Below are 20,215 nucleotides of genomic sequence, written 5' to 3'. Positions count from 1 at the left end.
TTTCCCATTTTGTTCACTCATCCCTGCTGGTATTTTTTTACCTTTTTACATTATACCTATTTCTTGATTTCTTGATTTTCATTATCCTACAATTCATCAAGCAGACAGGATTTATTTTAAGAATGTCTTTTACTTGTTCACTGGCTGCTGAAGCCTGGCTCCGTTCCATACTCTACACACACCAAGCTTCTAAGCAAAATTGGGACCAAATCTGAACAAGTGCTAAACCCCCCCCCACACACACACACACACCATTCTCAACAAAAATATTCACAGAGCAGTACACAGCTAGTGTGGTGAAGTAATCATAGCGCTGAACTTAGACCTGGGAGAGACCCAGTTTCAAATCTCTGTTCAGCTACAAAGATTATTGAGTGATCTTAAAAATTATATCATTTCAGCATAACCTACCTTGCACAATTACTGTGAGAATAAAAGGCAGGGAAGCCACGGGCTGGATCCCATAATCCATTAGCTGGTAGAGGCCTTTTTGCTAATGAAAAAAACTTTCCCCAGTGCAAAAGACTCAGTGAGCCTCTGGCATCAGGAGGAGGAGGAAAGTGCCTCCCCTAGCAAAACAGATCGGCAGTTCATCTGATATCCTGCAAACTTCTGGGTTTTTTTGCAGATATATATTTTGTATGCATAAGAGAGAGAGAGATCATATATTTCAATTTTTCCAAAGTGTCCACTTTTGGTTGAACAAAAACAGAGGGGGCTTCAAAACTTCTGGTAATGTTATATCTCTAACTCTTTAAGCGGAAGGCACCTTTGGCTAAAACCCTCAGTTAACTCCAAACATAGGAGAAGTAATCCAAATTTAGCTAGGACAGCGACACAACTGCACCACTAAGCACAGAATCAATTTCCCACGTTAGGTTATAAGATTCTATCCAAAGATTTACCTCTAAGACACTACTTTTTGGAGGTGAGAGAGATCAATTCCTTCTGTTGTCACTTGCAGGCTTAGCCTGACAGTGAACGGTGACAACATCTACTGAGAGATTCAAACAATGGCCCCAAAAATATCTTTTTCATGAAAGGAACAATTCCAATTTTGGGCTTTAGATGCAAATATTTAAAATACAGAATTGTTAAAGTCAATGCACTAATAATACCCTGCAGTTTTAAGATCTCCTAAACTACTTGGTATTAGGTCCTATGTCATGTTACACTTAACAACTGGCAAAGCCAGGAACTCCTGAGGATTTCGGACATGAATCAATCACCAATTGAACATCAACTATCCAGTATGCCTAATTATGAATCACACTATTGATAAAGAAAGCAATAGCTGTCATGGCTGCAAATGCATTATGCAAGTCAGAGCACTGATGCCCCATGAGATCCTTTAACAGGAGATGCTGGAGACGCGTGTTGGAAAATCCAACATGCAAAGCATTTCCCCTGTCACTGCTCCAGGACCACGCCTGAATATGAACATTAACCAGCATTTGCCCAGCAACAACTCAATTCCCCTTGCTGTGTCAAAGCATACAGAACCCAAGCACCATAAACAATGAACTTTTGCAAGTTTGAAACTTTTTAAAAAAAAAGTACACCAAGCAAGCACATTGAAATGGCGTTAACAGAGAAAACTGACAACAGCCTGCATTTACAAAACTCCAAACAGGAAGAGGGCAGGCAAATGCTCTTACTCAGAGCTAAACTACAAGAGACGAATTACACGAGGATGCGCAAGTGAAGGGAGTCGCAATGTTAGCTGGGAAGCTGAGTTTTAAAAGACAGATCGGAAGGCTCTGTTAATTTCCCCTCTCTACAGAGCCGCAAAGATCGCTCCTCAGAGGGTCTATTTCCTCTTCTACCTCCATATCTATCACCACTGGCTTCCTTTGCAAGATCCTGATTGAAAAGGAAAATGGCGGCATAAGAATACAAGCTGTGCTTTTATAAACAGGGTCACCTGAATAAGAGCAAGTGGGCCTGGAGGGACAAAAGTTTTCAGCAAGGCTGTCCGAAGCTCACTTTCAGCAAATCCATGCCTGTCAGGTATGATGCAGACAGCCCCCTTGCTACAGACCTCAAGCAAGCCTGGAGAAATGTAAGCAGGGTAAAGAAGCCATTAAACACAGCTAGACTGTGCCTTCTTCCTTTCTGGCTACACCCAGTTCTAGATCTCCAGCACTTCTGCTCATATTTCTTCTGCTGTTTGGCCAATACGGCCTTTCAGAGCCCAACATTCCTTGTCCAGTCGCTGCTGATAAACTCCTTTACTGCTTGTCCTGAGGATTCTTTTAAGTCCTGGTTAGTCTCCTGCTGGCCTTACTTTTTGGCTTATCTTTGAGTACCCTATTGCATAAGTGCAGGAGGAAAGATAAATTGTTACAGATTTTATGTAATGAAGTAAGTTATGGAGATATCTGTAAAACATTTCCCCACCCCTAAATCGCTTTCTAGTCTACTTATTTTTGGAGCACAGCATATCCAAGAGTGCTCTTGCATGACTGACAAACCTCGCAGGCAGGGCTTTTTTTTCTGGGAAAAGAGGTAGTGGAACTCAGTGGAGGAACTCAGGACCGCACAATGACATCACTTTGGGTCAGCTGGAACAGGGGGGGGGGAGTTTTTAAAGTTTAAATCGCCCTCGGCGAAAATGGTCTCATGGCCAGTGGCCCCGCCCCCTGATCTCCAGACAGAGGGGAGTTTAGATTGCCCTCCATGCCACTTGGCGGTGCGTAGGGCAATCTAAACTCCCCTCTGTCTGGAGAACAAGGGGGTGGGGCCACTGGCCATGTGACCATTTTCAAGAGGTGCGGGAACTCCGTTCCCCCACGTTCCCCCTGAAAAAAACCCCTGCACGCAGGTAAAATTCTCCCATCTCAAACTACCACAGACGGCTCTGCTGGCAGTTATTCTGTTCATCTCAAACATGTGGGGACACGTTCAGATGGCTACCCCAGCAGTCACCATGGCAGCAGCGTTTCTTATTCTCAATGAAACTGCCTTCCCACCCAAGCCATTGTCTCCAGAAAGTTAATGCTAACAGCAACCAAAATGTTTAGAGGCACGGCAGGTGGACACAACGCTTACCTGGACTCCTTGTTGAAGTGCAGATTAGAAGCAGCGCTTAGGATTAGGGAGCTCAGAAAAATGCTGCTCATTTATGTGTGTCAGTCAGTTACACGGACATTAGTAGACAAATGTGCAGCCTTGTCTTGAATAGTAGAGAAAACGTAAATCCTTCTCTTGAGTAGGAGACAAACGGAACAGGCTTGAAAGAGGAGTTTGAGGCAGAATGGCTGCTTTTTTAAAAAATCACTGGAATGATTTTAAAGCCGTCTCTGATCTTGCCATTTTGCGTTCTTTTTGTTACTTTGTCATTATAAACTGGATTTAAGTATTTCTAGAATAAAAGGACATCAACCATCTAACATGAGGCCTCCAGGGACAGGTCTAAGACTACCCTGTGCTAGGAAGGGGCACAGCTGTCCAACACCTGGGCTGCAGAACTGGCTCCCCTGTGCCCAGAACCAGCTCTCTTCACATCTGGGAACTAGGCTCTGCTAGGGTAGTGAAAACACAACGTTTTATTTCTTCCCATCCTGTACCAAACCATCGCTTATACACTAAACGCAAAGAAAAATCGTAAGGCCATCATAAATCCTTTTATGAATTCCTGGAGTGCATGTTGTGCTTCACTGCTTGATATTTCACTCAAAGATGTTTTGCCTTTACTTGGATTGTTGTATGGTCTAGTGAACACCCTGCTTGTCCCGCACACCTCTTACCACCATTAAGCTCCAGTTTCCACAGCTGAGCTTCTCTGTTGCACAACAATGCTCACTTTCTGCCTTTCCCACTCCACTTCCAATCCCAGAAATAATGTTGGCTTTGTACGGTTCCAATATCTACACACACACAGGTAGTTTCCCATGACATCAGGTTGGAAATGAGACACGTGAAGAAAACAGACACACAGCCTTCCCAAAATGCACATTCCTGTGGTGAAATGGCAATGAACCAGAAACACCTGATCAAATATTGCTTCAATCATGTACAAAGGGAAACACAAAAGAGAAAAAGCATGTCCAGAGGTGAAAACTAGGCTTAAACTTACAGCAATGTGCATCATGCACGCACACAATACACTCACAATCAGTAACATCATGGGAGATCGTTTGTGCTGCAAACAAAACATATTGTATGACAGTTCTCAAATTGTAGATTGGCCAAGAACTTAAGCAAAATTCAGTTGGACTTTTTCCTTTTACCCTTTTAACAGCAACACCCCATGTCATATTACAAAATGTTTCTGAATACCCTTTGGAATCAAAAGTAATTTTTTATATGTCGCAGAGGGCTGCCTTTTGAGAAACACAAGCTTAAATCAGGGCCAACTGAAGTCACTGTTCAGAACTATCCTGCCAAGAGTAAAGTCGGCAGTAGAAACAGCCATCTTGGACCCAAACCTAGCAGCAGAGAACATACACTTTTGTTACTCCCTTGGGCGCAAAAAGCAGCTGTCTTTCATGTCACCCGAATTGGACCTCCAAATAGCCGTTTGCTTCACCAGAGCATCAAGCCAGCCCCGACCCAAATTGTGATGAGCTGCAGTGAAATAGTTACACAGTTTTTTGCCCCCCACCCCCAAAATTAACACTACTAAGAGTAGTTCACTTCAAAGAATGACTAAAGGAAAGTTAAATCAATTTTAACAATGCCTCTACAAACAAAAAATGTTCCCACTACCACCATGTTTTCTATTCTACATCTCATTCTACAGCGAAAGTATATCTGCCACATTAGATTAAGAGCAATGAATTCAAAGAATATTGAAGGCAATTTTACATTATCACCGAATATTCAGTAAAACCAAAAAGCTTACTTTTTGGCAAATCTCCAGTACTAGATGCTGAAACTGTCCTGCTCCTATCATGGGATGGAGTACTTTCGTCTCTTTCCGTTACAGGTGACTCTTCAGAAATGGCCAAACCACAAGCTACAGAATCTAAAGCTCCAGAGAATATGGAAGCTGAGAATTCAGAAAACTGAGACTCGGGGATTTTATGACGTCCATTTGGCAATTCACCGTTAAATTGTTCGTAGGAGCTACTGTAACTATAATCACTTTTTGCATTTGGCTCATCAAGATTATATTGCTCAGCATTTGAGCAGTCTTCCTCTTCCTCATCTTCATCTTCAAGTTGCTCTTCCAGTAAGAAAGGACCATTTATAATGTGGCCATTTGTTTTCGGAGACTCTATCCAAGCAGTATCTGTAGGTTCCAAGTTGAGAAGTTCCTGTTCCACATCATCGTCTTTTTCTGTATTTTCTTTTTCAGTGTCTTCCTTTTCATCCTGATCTTCTGTTTCACCTTAGTGATAAATATATATACTGAATTATACTGTCACTTATAATGTTATGACATTACTCCAAAGACAAAACACTATTTGAAATGAATATACAGCATGAAAGTTTGTTTTATTATGTGCAAACACTATTTTCACCTTAATAAAGGAATGGTATAATTTATAGTTTAACAAGCAAAGTTAATCAAAGGACTGTGGCTTATAATCAACCACATGGTTTCCTTTTCAGCAGTTGTAGGGCATTAAATTGGGACTGAGTATATATAATTGGATCCATCTTCAGTAGCCGCAATGAAAGCCTCTACTGCATTGTGGACCATTCTGGACAAAACTTATGGCACTGAGCAGGTGGTGTATCATAAAAGTGAAGGAGCTTCGCTCTAGTCACGCGTGTTTCACTCACTGTACCCTCCCCTCTTATTCAAGCATTTCTTGAAACAATATTTGTTTCAGTCAAGGTCTCAGTTTCCACAATGATTCAAATATTAACTATGTAAGTGTGGAAACTGAGAAGCGCTGGGTGTAGAAAAAGAACACACTGTATTCTTAGTCTGAAGTCCCAATTTTTTGCTTGCAATTTCTTGTGAGAGGATCATTGAACAGACACAGGGTGCGCTGCAAAAGCAGTCCACAAAAGAGCCATCACTGGCTGGTTAATATTAGAATGTAGATTAAAAGATACAAACAACCATAACAAAGTACCAGTTACCGTAATGAAATGGAGCAAGGAAGGATAGGGTAATATTAGACTAATGTATATTTAATGTCAACATGATTAGTGAAAGAAAGGAAGGGAAAATGAGCTGTAAAGGCAAGCAAGGGCAAAATTATGGATGGAATGGAAAGATAATTGTGAAGACCACTAAGACACAGAAATTAAACTCAGTATGGCATAAGCAAGAATTAAAATAAATAATCCCTAGATGTAAATTTACTGCATAGTGCAGAGTAGGACACCTGGCAAGAAACTTTTTACTGTAATAAAAATGAAGGCTTAGGGGGAACCCAAATGTTAGAAACTTCACAGATGTAAACTCAGTTTGCGTATGTTCCGAATTTGCACAGAAAATACAAGCAAGTTGACATGTGGCAGCATGGAGTTATGCCAGAGTAACAACCATGCTGCCTACTAGTAAAGGTTTCTGACATATATCTTGAAAAAGAGATTTTAGGTGGCATTTTTGCTTAAACTTCACATTCTTCACAGAAGAGGCATGCCATGTTACTCCTTAAACAAAGGTAACCATAAAGATTGCTACATACCTTACGATTTGTGTTGGCTATATTTTATCAATTTAATGGGACATCTTTGTCCTGCTGCAGTTGTAGAACTTCCCAAACTGTTAATCATGTTAAGTCTATCACGAGTACCCTTTTTGTGCAGGCATTCCCCCTCTCTCCCTTTTTATTTTCAAAACTTTTATGCCTGCACAGATAAATACTGACCACAGTTATCCCAATCCACACTTTATAAAACCACTTCTAACCATGGTTGCAAACTGTGGTTAGGTGCTGGGGTCAGCAAAAATTACTGTGTAGACATAACGGCAATCAAAAGTAAAAAGGGAAGGGAGAAAGGGAAGGAGAACACAAGTGAACAGGCACTTCCAGCTGCCTAGTCATGGTATTATTACATCTTTCCTGGTGTCGGGGTTGGCAAGGGCCAGGTGAGGCTAATCCAACCTCATGAGCTGGGAAGCTGAATTGGCAAGGATAGAGTCAAGAGGCACAGTCCTAGGAAGGCAAAGGAGCCGAGTTCAAAAGCAGGAGAGAGGGACATAGTCAGGTAAAGATGCAGAGGAGTTAGCCGTGTTAGTCTGTAGTAGCAAAATCAAAAAGAGTCCAGTAGCACCTTTAAGACTAACCAACTTTATTGTAGCATAAGCTTTCGAGAATCACAGTTCTCTTCGTCAGAAGCATCTGTGATTCTCGAAAGCTTATGCTACAATAAAGTTGGTTAGTCTTAAAGGTGCTACTGGACTCTTTTTGATAGTCAGGTAAAAGATCAAGTTTAAAAAAGCAACACATTCAGAGAGGTAGGAAGTAGGAGTTGAAGAGCCAAGTCCTTCTGCCATAGACAAGTTACTAGGGGACTGAAAAGCTGAGGCACGGTTTATACAGTACCAACTCTGCTCTGCCGGCTTCCCCAGGTCACATGCGTGTGCTGGGTTGTTCCTAGAGTGACCACTTGAAATAAGTAAAGAGTCCAGTAAAGAATCACAGCTCTCTTCATCAGATGCATCTGACAAAGAGAGCTGTGGTTCTTGAAAGCTTATGATACAATAAAGTTGGTTAATCTTAAAGGTGTTACTAGGCTCTTTTCTATTTTGCAAAAATGAACTAACACAGCTAACTCCTCTGGATCACTTGAAATGAGATGCTGTAGTTCGTATCAGCCTAGACTGTTCAGCTAGCTTGTGATGATGGTGGCTCCGGGAGTAAGGTTTCCCAGATTCTGTACTTGAGACACACCAGTATCTAATATTTATTTTTATTTCACAAAATTTATATCCAGCCTTTTTGTTTTCACAAGGGCCACCAAGGCAGATAATATTTGGACCTTTGGATTATCTATCCAAGATCCACAAAGTTGCTTATGCTTTCTTACAAGAATGCAATGCTCCTTTCAACAACTGACACCCATTATACAAACTGCTTTTAACCCATCAATTAGAAAAGTGGTTTTGCTATGTGCTAAGGTGTGGAACTGTTTGAGAATGAAAAGTTAAAAGTATTTTGCAGTTCTCAGAACTAGTTTCATGGTTGTTTGGCTTTTGGTCAATCCCTTTAAATAACAGCAATCACAACAGCCTACAATATACGAGGTACCTATAGCAAGAGCCTCTCTGAATACGTTATCCTTTGCATTGAAATAAAACAGCACATACTTACCGTCCTCATTCCCGGGTTCTTCATCTGCCACTTCCTCTAATTCAACTGTTTTTAGTTTGACTTCTGGATGGTATTCATCCTCTTGATCATTGGATGGGACAGTAGAGTTTACATTTTCATCTATTTTTTTTCTTTCTGCTTCTCGTTCCAATTCCTCTATTTCCTGCAAACGTTTTTCTAGAAGCTCAGCCTGCCTCTTTTGCTTTTTTTTCAGTTTCTTCTTTTTGTTTTTAGATATCTTTCCAATCTAAAAATGTAAACAAGTTAATTAGCATTTCTTGCTCCTCGCAGTCACTCAATGTGAAGGTTAAGTTATTTTATAAAATCTACAGACATTTGTGAACCGAAAATAATGCTACATAATTGCTCTTCTGTAGACATCTGGAATGCTAAAGGAAAAAAATAGCTTCTGGACAGAATTGCTTCATAAAAATAGCTCTAAACGATTTGTGGACATTAATTATTGCTTGATATATAAAATCTTTGTGAGTACAGTAAACCTAACTTTCAGGCTATCAATTGTGCGAGAAAGCTTTTTTAATAACTCAAATTATTCATTTGTCTCTTAGGATTCCAGTTCAATACACACAGCAGGATCCTACCACTCTATTCCCCTAAGACTTCCTTTGAAGAAGGATTGTTTCCATTGGAGGAAACTTGGGGAAAGGAAGTCATAGGATCTCTCTCACACACTATACCTGCTAACAACTAGCAAAAAGGCCAAAATTTATGTTCTGCTTTTCACATCAACGACACATTGTGAGGGAGCTACATCATGTATTGTCAGCCCGGAAAACCCACAACAACCATCGAGCTACATCATCATAAAAGTACATTTAAATAGAAAAGGGGAGTCATCACACTTCATTTCTGAATTGTTTAATTTTGAGTGCAAGCTATTTTTGATTCCATATATTGGGAGAAAAGCAGAAAACAAGTATTTTACACAAGTTTCAGAAATCCCACAAATCAATGACTGGGGTTAAAAACAGCTCAGGTTAATGTAAGAGTCCTATATTAGCCTCAAATTTTTTTGTTTAATTTTATTTATTTATTTTGCCCATTAAACATCTAACCCACGTGCCACACCACAAACTACTTCCCAAAAACCTTTCCACGTCAAAAGCAGCTTCCTCTTAAGTATGGGGCTGCTGTTTGAAAAAATTTAATTTCATGGTATTTTTCTAAGTCCTGGCCAAAAGAATCTAAGCAGCTGAACAGCATATAGCATCACAGCCTCTATGGCAAGCAATAAGGCTACTGGAATCTAAGAATCAATTAGTATAATCTATAAATGCAAACAAACAAACTGGGATCTCATGACTCACTCAAATTCAAAACACTAGAATACTTCCTCAACAGACCGAAAACTGAAATTTGATAAAAAAAGTGGACCAAGATATCCTTTCCAGGGCCATTTCCAGACGGCTTACCTGGCTCCGGAACGTTGCGCCATCTTGTGGGGAAAACGCGAAATATCGCGTTTTCTCGTGCGAGTTTTGCGCAACGTCATGCGACGTCGCGCGAAACTCGCGCGAGAAAACGCGATATTTCGCGTTTTCCCCACAAGATGGCGCAACGTTCCGGAGCCAGGTGAGCCATCTGGAAACGGCCCTGATTCTAGAAAATTGGAGCCTTGTTTTAGTAGCTCTCATCCTAGGTATCTAATAAGAAATGTACTTCTTAAATAGCAGACAGCAAGCCAAAGCACGACTCTGGTAGAATGGGAAGCTAGGTGGGGGACTTGGCATTTCACATATTTCAACATTTCCTTAAAATGGGGAAAGGGAGAATTCTAGGAACAGCCAGGATTATGTCTATGCGTGCTGCCTATGCTATATTTAACAGCTCTACTATAACTGGTACAAAAGCTGGAGAAAAAAATAACGAACAATTACTTTAGTCAAAATATCCTATTTACATGTGAAACCTGTAGTTTGATGAGAATTATATACAAACTTTGAAACGCTATCAATTTAACTTGCAAGCAACCAAATTACAAGCACACCCAATAAAAACAGCAAAAGAGTACTCACGGGCTTTTGTTGTGGGGCAGTACTCACTGGAGGGGGAGAAAAAACACATTTGGTGTCAGATTCATAAAGTAGTAAGTGTACAGTCTATATTATTTGAAATATATAAAAGAAAATCGGCTAACCCAAACAATGGTGGTCAGATCTCTCCCAATTTGGCCCAGTCTACTGTGGTGAGAAAAAGTCTACTAAGGAAAAAGGATATGAAATCTACAGAAGAGATTAGAGAAGGGAATGACTTTTCTGGATTCTGACTCTGGAAGGGGCTAGGAGAAGAAAAATCAGACACAACTTGAGTGTGGTATAAGAGCCAAAACACACGAGAAGAAATACCCAGGTTCAGCACGTGTTCTCTTACCTCAAGGTTTGCCGGGATCTGTAGGTGTCTTGGCAGCTTAAAGTTTAGCATTTACAGAGCAGCAGGAAGGGGAAGGGAAATGCAGGCGCCTGTATTTCCCTCCCTGCTGCTCTGTAAATGCTAAACTTTAAGCTGCCAAGACACCTACACTTCCCAACAAACCTTGAGGTAAGAGAACAAGTTTAGCATTTACAGAGCAGCAGGAAGGGGAAGGGAAATGCAGGCGCCTGTATTTCCCTTCCTGCTGCTCTGTAAATGCTAAACTTTAAGCTTCCAGGACGCCTACAGATCCCGGCAAACCTTGAGGTAAGAGAACACGTGCTGAACCTAGGTCTTTCTTCTCGTGTGTTTTGGCTCTAAGCCTTAAGCCTCATAGGAGTTTTTATGCAGACACAAAGAAGAGTGGGAAATCTTGAAAATGTTATCATGAGCTACATTAGTTTCAGTCTGTTACATCCCTCCATCTTGGACATGTGACTCTGGGTCTTATGCCATACTCAGATTTGCAAGGCCAGTTTTGTCCTATTTGCAGAGTAATAAGAGGTGAATCGGCAGCAGAACAGGATGCCCGGTCTAAATGCATCATAGATGTGATGCTAAACGGCTAGCCTGCAAAACATGCCACCAATTCATGGTTCCCAGCACAATGGAAAATCCAAGACGAAACTGACTTGATCAAGCAGTAAACGCTCAGACTATTTTTCAAGGTATCTCAGTTGAATCCACACGTTCCTGGGCAAAGGGCTCTACTGCCTTTCCACGTGTCTTCCTAATGAAAGGTATCCTAGTGACCCTGACTTTTAATTAGGTACTATTTTTTATCATTTACCTCGTTCTTAATTCCTGACTGTACCAACTGCTCCCACATACCTTTACTTTCCCGCACACCTTTGCAATCTTGCACTGGGGCCCTTTATTTTTGTCATAAATCACTACAACAGAATGTGGTGTGCTAAGTCCAGATCTGGATCTCTCTCTCTCCCTCCAGCGATTAAATCTTAAATTAGCAGCTCCTGCCATGTCAGGAGCATCGTACCATTCTAAGGGCAATAGGTGTATGTGGGTGAGGAAAGCACATCTGAGGGATGCGCGCGCACACCAATTTCCCTTAGAATGTTACAACGCACATACGATTTTCTACACAAATATTATCTTCACGTAAGAAAATCAGGGTAGATTCCAGATTTGGGGGGAGGTCTTTGGAACACCAACAGGAGGGCTCCCCAGCACTGTCTCCGCAGAAGACAGGTGTCAGGTCCGTTGCCCACTGTCCCTCCATATTGTTATCCAGCGTAAGATGTGTTGCAATAGCCTCTTGCACCTGTTCCCTTGTTGCTTTCCAGATTCCAGGACGGTCGAGCCCTTATCTCGGATGGCTCGCCGCAGCGGCCTTGGGACGGCTCCTTCCCGGCCCGCTACTGATTATGTTCGGCTGGGAGAACTGGAGGGGTGGGGGAACATGTGGCAGGGTTGATATAATGTATCATGTACTCAATGCATCATTCTTAACAAGAGAACTGTGTACAGCCTTTAATTGCTTCTGTGTAACCTATGGACATATGTATGGAGAAGCCTATGATATCTCAATAAAGACCCATTTACTCAAGAGAGCTTGGATTTCTTGCTGCAAGGGGTGGGAGTCACCTTCAATGTATCCTGTCTTCCACAGACTGACAGCAGGCCCAGATCAAGGGGTGTGCAGGTGAGCAGGTAAGCAATAGTGAATTTGCTCCTAGCTGTTATTACCATTCTACCACTTGAACATGCCCTCTGCCCAGGTAAAGGAACAAGCAGCAACAGGACCTAGGAACAGGAGCTATCACTAACTTGCTCACCCACCCCCCTTTTTTAGACTGAGGGAGTAGGAAACATCAGCTCCTGGCTCCAATGGTGGCAAGTTCCAGCTGCCACCTCTCTCTGCACCCCAGAGCAGGGAGAGAAGAAATCTTAGTGAGGCTGCTGCATGCTGCAGCCAGAGCAATGGGACTGCATATACATCCCTCTGAAGGATGACAGGATCTGACTCTTCGTGCTCTAGGGATCAGAGGAAGGAAGCAGCAGCTGCTTCTTGGCAGCAGAGCTGGGCACCAGCACTGCATAGTCCCTCACTCTAAGGAAGATCAGCAGTTCCTCCTCCTCAGCAAAACTGCTGCTCGCTTGTTCACTTAGGGCTTTCTGCATAAAGGGCCTTGTTCTGTGTTTTCTTAGCTGTCGACTGAGAACAGCACAATCGCAGAGAGTTTCTGCACCTCTTCCTTCCCTCTGCAGTTGTTCCCTCTTTCTATTTGCTTACAAGTGGGCCTCAATTCTGTCAGGTTTTGTAAGAGAGAGTGCCTTCATCACCAATGGTGGCACAGCACCACCCCTTTTCTTCTTCTTTTTTTAGTGTGTATGTGGCGTATATTCTAATTATGTCTTTTTACTTCTCATAGTGTTGTCTATCTGAACTGAAGAATTCAGAGTTGCTGTGTAAAGTCACAGTAAGAGCCACTAATGGTTGTTGTTGTTTTTAAAAGTCCTAGCATCAACTAGAGCAGTCCAGTTCCAGATTAAAAGGACAGATTTATCACAAACATTAGTTACAGACTGTGAAACACACAGACATCTGAAGGAGTAAGCTAAGCTCACAAAAGCTCGTATCAAATAAATGTTAATCCTTAAAGAACCACTGGACTTTTATCTTATTATACAAAGAGGCAATGTGCTACTGAAGATGTTCAAGGGCCTCAATTTATAACACTTTGGCCAATACCCTTTATGCCCCAGGATGAGGTTGAAATACGTGTCATGCTCCCTTCAGAGGGGATGGTAAAAGCATCATAATGACCTGTCGATTAGCAACTTAAAGAAACAACTGCAGCAGGGGAATTCTGCTTCCCACATAGGCTAACAGTCTACATTCACAGCATTCACAGTCTACAGTGACGGAGTTAGAGATGGTGCTATTTAATCTGCAGGCCATCTACAACAATAATGATGACCATTGGAATGAAGTATCAATTTGCTAAAGGACTGCAATAGGGGCCCTGACAGATGCTTGGCCTTTGAGGGGGATTGCCTATGGAGAAGGCCAAGACTCTCCACTCGCCTGGGCAGGCTCACCACCACTCTGAGCCCTACCTTTGGCCCAGTTTGCTGCTTCCCAGCACCTGGCTACTGCAGGAACCATACACTGCTTTTGTGTACCACTCGAGGAATCAGACATTTGTCAATGGATCATTCCCTTCCTGTGGCACTTTTGTTAGGTAGTGTGGTTGAATAGCAGAAGTCTATGTGGCAATGAAAACAGCTACTTGCATTTAAGAATTTTTAAAGCATTTATTAAAGAAAAAAGTTCACACATTTTAAGTACAGCACCAAAGCAAGGAAGGGAACTTAGAAATGGGTAAAAACACAATTCCTCTGTCCGTCCATTTATTCATGCTTAACTTACAGCTTCTGTTTAGGTAGGCTATTTTAGAAAGTTCCAGCTTATTGAGAAGTCCTCATACCTTTCATGGTTCAGGCCTCCATTCTCCACATGGCCAATGGCTGTCACCTGCAAGGAGCCAGGTCTCAGCTCCTTCAGCTCCCAGCTCAAGTCAGCCCAAGACACTCTGCTTCCTGTGCCTGAAGGTTTAATTCTCTCCCTTTGCCCACCACCCCTGGACAAGTCAAAGGTCCAAGTCAGAGAGGCTTTTCCTGGAAGTTCCAGGAAGAAACCTTTCCGGCATTATAGTGCTCTAAGTCTCTGTCTCCCCCTCTCCCCACACACCTGGGAAGGTAAGCTTCTAGTGGAAAGCCTTCTGGTCACTTCTGCATAACTAAAGCCTACAGCTAGGTACAGCTTGGAAAGCATCTGGTTTTCCCTTTCCCCTCCTATCTGTTCTCAGCTAAGAGGCGCTTTTCAAACTAGGGGAGTAACACTGTCCAAACATTCAAATAAAAATCATTTCTCCACAGACCACACCTCTGGACTGAGCCCTTGGTAATCAAGGGTGCCAGGGAGGGGGCAGGTGCCTTTAATCAGGATGGAATTTTCCGGCATCTTGAAGAGCCCTCTCTTGAGACAGAGCGATAAAGGGAAAGACAAAAACTTTTCTTCTTTAAATGTTGTTTTATTCTTCACTAGAATGACTACTGATAGTTAAACACTTGTAAAAGAAATAATTCTCCTTGAGAATGAAGTGAGAGAAAAGCAGAGAACAGCAATGGAGATCCTCTCTCTGAGGCAAATAGAAAATTGAGGGAATAGCGCCCCTCCTCCTGGTAATGTGATTATTTTGGCAGGAAAACACCAATGGAACCACCTACTTTTCTAGAAGCGGGAGCTAAGACGGCTAAAGCATGTGGCAGCGGTCTCAAGACAAGGAGGCAAGAACATCTTATAGGTTGTTTATGAGATCCTATGAGGTAGCAGTGAAAGCTGTGAAGAAAGAATTTTAAATAGCTTCCATTGTGTCAGATAGCTCACACCCAGCAAAATTGTTTAATGTGGTATGGTCATTGGTCTCCCTATCGGGGGGGGGGGGCATCAAATCTGAATTCGGACATTAGCTGTGAGGCTTTTGCGAATGTTTTCACTGACAAAATCCTGTCTCTCTGCCACGATTTACCAGCCACGTTTGATACATGATGTGAACTAGAAGCCCCTTGGTCGTCTTCAGGGCTGATTTTGATCATTTCAGCCCACTCTCTGGGGAGGAGGTTGACAGGATCCTGCAGGCAGTGAGGCCTACCACATGCCCCCTGGACCCGTGCCCATCGTGGCTGGTGAAGGTCAGCATCGATGGACTATGGGATTCCATAGAGGTTATTATCAACTTGTCCTTGGGCTCTGGAGTTTTCCTTGGGGCGTTAAAGGAGGCTGTGGTGAGGCCTCTTTTAAAGAAACCATCATTGGATCCCGCCAACCCAGTCAGTTATCGCCCAGTCTCGAACCTCCGGTTTCTGGGTAAGGTGACTGAGTTGGTGGCGGAGAAAAAACTGCAGAATTTCCTGAAGGACACCTCGGCCCTGGATCCCTTCCAGTCTGTTTTCTGCCCTGGGCATGGGGCGGAGACACTGCTGGTTGCCCTCACAGACAATCTTCACAGACACCTGGATCGGAGTGGATCAGCACTGCTGATATTATCAGATCTTTCAGTAGCGTTCAATACCATCAATTATGATCTCTTGACCCACCGTCTCGCCAATGGGGGGATACAGGGAATGGCACTGCAATGGCTTGTCTCTTTTCTCCACGGATGAGGACAGAGGGTAGTACGGGAGGAGAAGTTGTCATCCCATCGGCCGCTGGTATGCGGAGGTACCGCAGGGGACAATACTCTCCCCGTTATTGTTTAACATCTATATGCACCCCCTCGCTCAGTTGGTGTGAAGTTTCAGTCTTGGGTGTCACCAGTATGCTGATGACACCCAGCTATATCTTTTGACAGATGGACGGCCTGGCTCAGCCCTGGATGTCCTGGGGCAGGCTTTTGAAGCCGTGACTGGATGGTTGAAGCAGAGGTGGCTGAAATTAAACTCCACAAAGACGGAGATCCTATACTTGAGTCATGGATGCGTGGAATTGTGTCCCTGGCTTCCTACCCTCAATGGAGCAGTGCTTATACTAGTTCCGAGAGTTAGGAGCCTGGGGGTGATCCTAGATGCCTCCTTGAAAATGTAGGCTCAGGTTGCAGCAGTTGCCAGGTCTTTTTTTTTCCATCTTCATCAGGCCAGGAAGCTTGCTCCCTGTCTTTTGACCCGTGATTTAACTACAGTGATCCAAGCAATGGTTACCTCTAGGCTAGACTACTGTTACATGCTCTATGCAGGGCTTCCTTTGGGTCTGATACGGTGATGGCAACTGATCCAAAATGCAGCGGCACATGTCATCACTGGGGTGCCGAGCACTGTCCATATAACACCAATATTGCGACAGCTGCATTGGCTGCCAGTGGAATACTGAATCAGATTCAAGGTTTTGGTAATTACCTATAAAGCCCTAGGACTGGTGGACTAGGACTGGTGTATCTGCGGGACCGCCTCTCCCTATATGTGCCCTAGAGGATGCCTCAATCTGGTGATAAACATCTACTAATGGTCCCTGGCCCCAGGGAGGTCCACCTGGCCTCGACCAGAGCAGGGCCTTTTCGGTCCTGGCTCCAACCTGCTGGAATGCTCTGTCTAATAAGACTAGGGCCTGGCAGGATCTGCTATCTTTCTGCCAGGCCTGTAAGATGGAGCTATTCCACCAGGCGTATGCTCAGGGCTGAGTCGGGCCCCGCCGGCCGTTTTGAAGAAAATCGTGACCCTCCCTATCAGAAATATCCACCACCTGATTGTGCTTTTATTTGTTTACCTATTTGCTTAAAAACGCAGTGACGGTTGGGTGAGAGATTGATGGATCTTTGTGCTGCTTTTGAAGTCTTGTAAATTTGCAATTTTAAATATTTATACTGTATTTTTGTGGTTTTAAATTCATCTTAAATGTAAATTTTATTGGTATGTTGTGAAGTGTAATCCACCCTGAGCCTGCTGGTGCAGGGGCGGAATATAAATTGGAATAAGAAGAAAGAAAGAAAGAAAGAAAGAAAGAAAGAAAGAAAGAAAGAAAGAAAGAAAGAAAGAAAGAAAGAAAGAAAGAAAGAAAGAAAGAAAGAAAGAAAGAAAGAAAGAAAGAAAGAAAGAAAGAAAGAAAGCTCTCAAAATCTTCTCTATGCCTGTCCTGCACATGCGCGGTTCCAATGTGTGTCTACAAAGAAACCATGAAGATGAAGCACAATGTTCTACATACCTGCCGACAATTCTGCATGCATAGAAGGGTGAGCTACTGGGACAGGAATCTCTTTACTCACAACGAAATGGATGAAATAAAAGTCTAGATGTTCTAACCACAGCATCATTACATTACAGTAAGAACTGCCAAATCCTTCAAATTTAAAATTGAAAAACACTTGGAAAATCCTTTTAGATAATGCCAGCTGTTGTGAATGCAGCACAGGGGCAGAAATAGAGGGCTACTAAAATCTGGTTTGGCTGATTTCAAGATATATGGGAAGAAGAGGTGTACAGCCCTCAGACTGCTTTCTTATGAAAATTAATGTCACAAATATATGATTCATATGTTAATATCACTTTACACATTCAAATTAGCCATGCTGAAATTTATAACTCCCATTAACCAAAACTAATTAAACATTACTGCAGCTAGTACTGTGATCTTGTCATACTTATTGAATGTTTAAATTACAACCGTACCTGCTGAGCCCGAAGGAGGAGGCGCACCAGCCTTCTGCCACTCGGTAGCTTCTGCAGCCATTCGGCGCACATAGGTGTCATCCACACACATCAAAATATTTTCTGGTTTGATGTCTGTATGGATGATCTTGCACTTGCTGTGGAGATAATCTAAGCCTTGCAATACCTGATTACAAAAACAACATTTAGTCTGGATTTCAACAAAATGTTCCCAAGGTGTGGAACAACATTATAAAGCAAACAGTAAGGACTATCAAGTAAGTTCAAACAGTAGAAGAGTAATATGAATTTCATGCAGAGTTTTTATCAAACTAAAAATCTCATCCTAAAATATGTTTACTTGATTGTAAGGGCAAACTAGACATTAAAACAGGAACAGCAAAAAGCAAGACGGAATGAACTCAAGATGACAAAATGTGAGCTTAATTAAAGAAAGAAGAGAATATGGTGTGATGAAAGTAAGAAGTAGGAGGCATATCGGGAGCAGGAAACAGTAAAGTTTTCTAGTCACAGCTGTACAGCCATCTTTTTGAAAAGACTTTTGACAAGGCATGGGCAACCTTACCACAAGACAGAGTGCTGCATTCATAGAGCATGCTAATCCAGGGCTTATATCCGTACTAGCGTGGTACGTCAGCACTGCTATTCTCAACACACCCACCAACAAGGCTAACATAACACAGAGAGCTCAAAATATGGCTTCCTGGTTCATTTGTTGGTTTGTTTTTACAGAAAAGAGATTAATAAGTGCCCAATTAAGGTACATTTTGAGCAGCGACTCACAAGTTCTCTCTCTGCAGTTCTATAATCTTATATTCTCCATTGTCTTTTAGAACGGCACTGCAATTGATGGGCAAGCACAGCCATTCAAGTGCCCCTCCTGGTTCACAAAGAACTGCCACAGACATATTTGTATCTATTAGACTGGGACTAGGACCAGCTTCATTTAGAAAAGCCAATTAAATCTAAATTGAGATGACTTGCTTCTCTTTTGAACTGAGGGGAATTTTTTTTCTAACTATCCTTTTCTTGCTTCGTGGGGCAGAATTACATGATTGTGCCTCTCAAAAATTATTAATAAAAAGTGCACTTCTAATAAATCATATCAAGTAAGCACACACGTACGCCTCAAGACTGAGGATGGTTAAAAGTGTCAATATTCCTTCTACAGACAAAAATTTCTTCAATATTTAATAAATTTACACCTTCATACAATACTGCTGGACAGGGATTTCTTTTGCAACAACTATTTTCTCTACATTATGCATTTTGGAAACATATTTATTGTCTATAGTATAGGTAGGTTGTTGAAGGGGGAAATGTTTGCTTTCTTTTAACACTAGAGCAAATGCTATTTAAAACTAAAACAACTTTTCTTATGAAGAAAAAGCAAGAGGAACATTTATTAACAGCTTTTAAGATGGAGCAAATAAAGCAGTCTGATAATCTTATATTTTAAACTCTATGACGTTCCCTCATACCTCAGGCAGGGCCTAGACTCTATGAAAGGCAAGGTGGGGGGGGGGTGTCCTCACTCCCCTGACTCCCCATGCCTGGAAGCCAGGGCCTCTTTAACAGACCCTGGCAAAGCTACCAGATAATCTCCCCTGGGTTCCAAGGCAGTCTTACTTGCCTTGAAAATATGTTCTTTATTGAATAATTAATAAGAATGATTTAAAATATAAAACTCATACAGGTCTTAGAAGATCTGAAGCATTACAAAACAATAAAGCGACCTAGTCTACAGGCAATCTGTTACAGATGGTATCTGGAGTTGAGTTGGAATTCCACTCCAAACACACAAAGATGGTTGTGTAGCAACAGGGCTTTCTGGACCTGCAGCTATAGCTTCTTGGTAGAGTTACAGTAGCTGCCTCACAGATCCGTAGGCCACTCGCCACACTGTATCAGCATAGGAAGCACCAAAGTGCCAAAGACACTGATGCACCAAGCAAAAGCAAAAGTTCCAAAGGGAAACAAAGTACCGAAGCACACCGAAGCTGGGACCTTAGGCCAATTGTAGATTTCTGGATTGCTCTTATCTTCTGAACAGAGTTAACCAATAGGAAGCCCAGCTGTTGTTAACTTTACAGGGCTTTCACATTACTGCTCATTTCTCCTCTCCCCAACTCTGAAATTAATTAGTGTCATTCTCCTGGCTGAACAGCCTTGACTAGGTAACTGGAAGAGAGCATCTCTTGTGGCAGACAGAGCTGTTAACTGTCCCGTTAACCCTTAATGGAACAGGGTTCTCTTGTATCACAAACTCCAACAATCCATTGTTGTTTGAAAATGTACTTTTTAAATAGTTATGCTGAAAGTATGTTCTTTTACAGTAACAAAAAGGACTAATTTCAAGTAAAGCGCATTCAGAGGTG

At 42.3% G+C, this 20,215-nt stretch overlaps 1 protein-coding gene across 4 annotated transcripts in view; it reads right to left on the bottom strand.

Annotated features, from left to right (window-relative positions):
• Nucleotides 1-20,215, bottom strand: part of SRPK2 (SRSF protein kinase 2) — a 195,240-nt gene that overhangs the window by 29,680 nt on the left and 145,345 nt on the right. For all 4 annotated transcript variants that reach the window (XM_054988356.1, XM_054988357.1, XM_054988359.1 and 1 more), the window contains exons 8-11: nucleotides 17,838-18,003; nucleotides 10,259-10,284; nucleotides 8,223-8,469; nucleotides 4,847-5,335 (exon numbers count right to left, since the gene is read on the bottom strand). In XM_054988356.1, coding sequence (XP_054844331.1) covers nucleotides 4,847-5,335; nucleotides 8,223-8,469; nucleotides 10,259-10,284; nucleotides 17,838-18,003 — 928 coding nt within the window. The remainder of the gene's footprint in view (nucleotides 1-4,846; nucleotides 5,336-8,222; nucleotides 8,470-10,258; nucleotides 10,285-17,837; nucleotides 18,004-20,215) is intronic.

This window comes from Eublepharis macularius, chromosome 9, assembly GCF_028583425.1.
Source record: "Eublepharis macularius isolate TG4126 chromosome 9, MPM_Emac_v1.0, whole genome shotgun sequence".
NCBI classification, from domain to species: Eukaryota; Metazoa; Chordata; class Lepidosauria; order Squamata; family Eublepharidae; genus Eublepharis; species Eublepharis macularius.
Note: the sequence above shows the minus strand (reverse complement) of the source record. Positions and strands in the feature narration are given on the sequence as shown.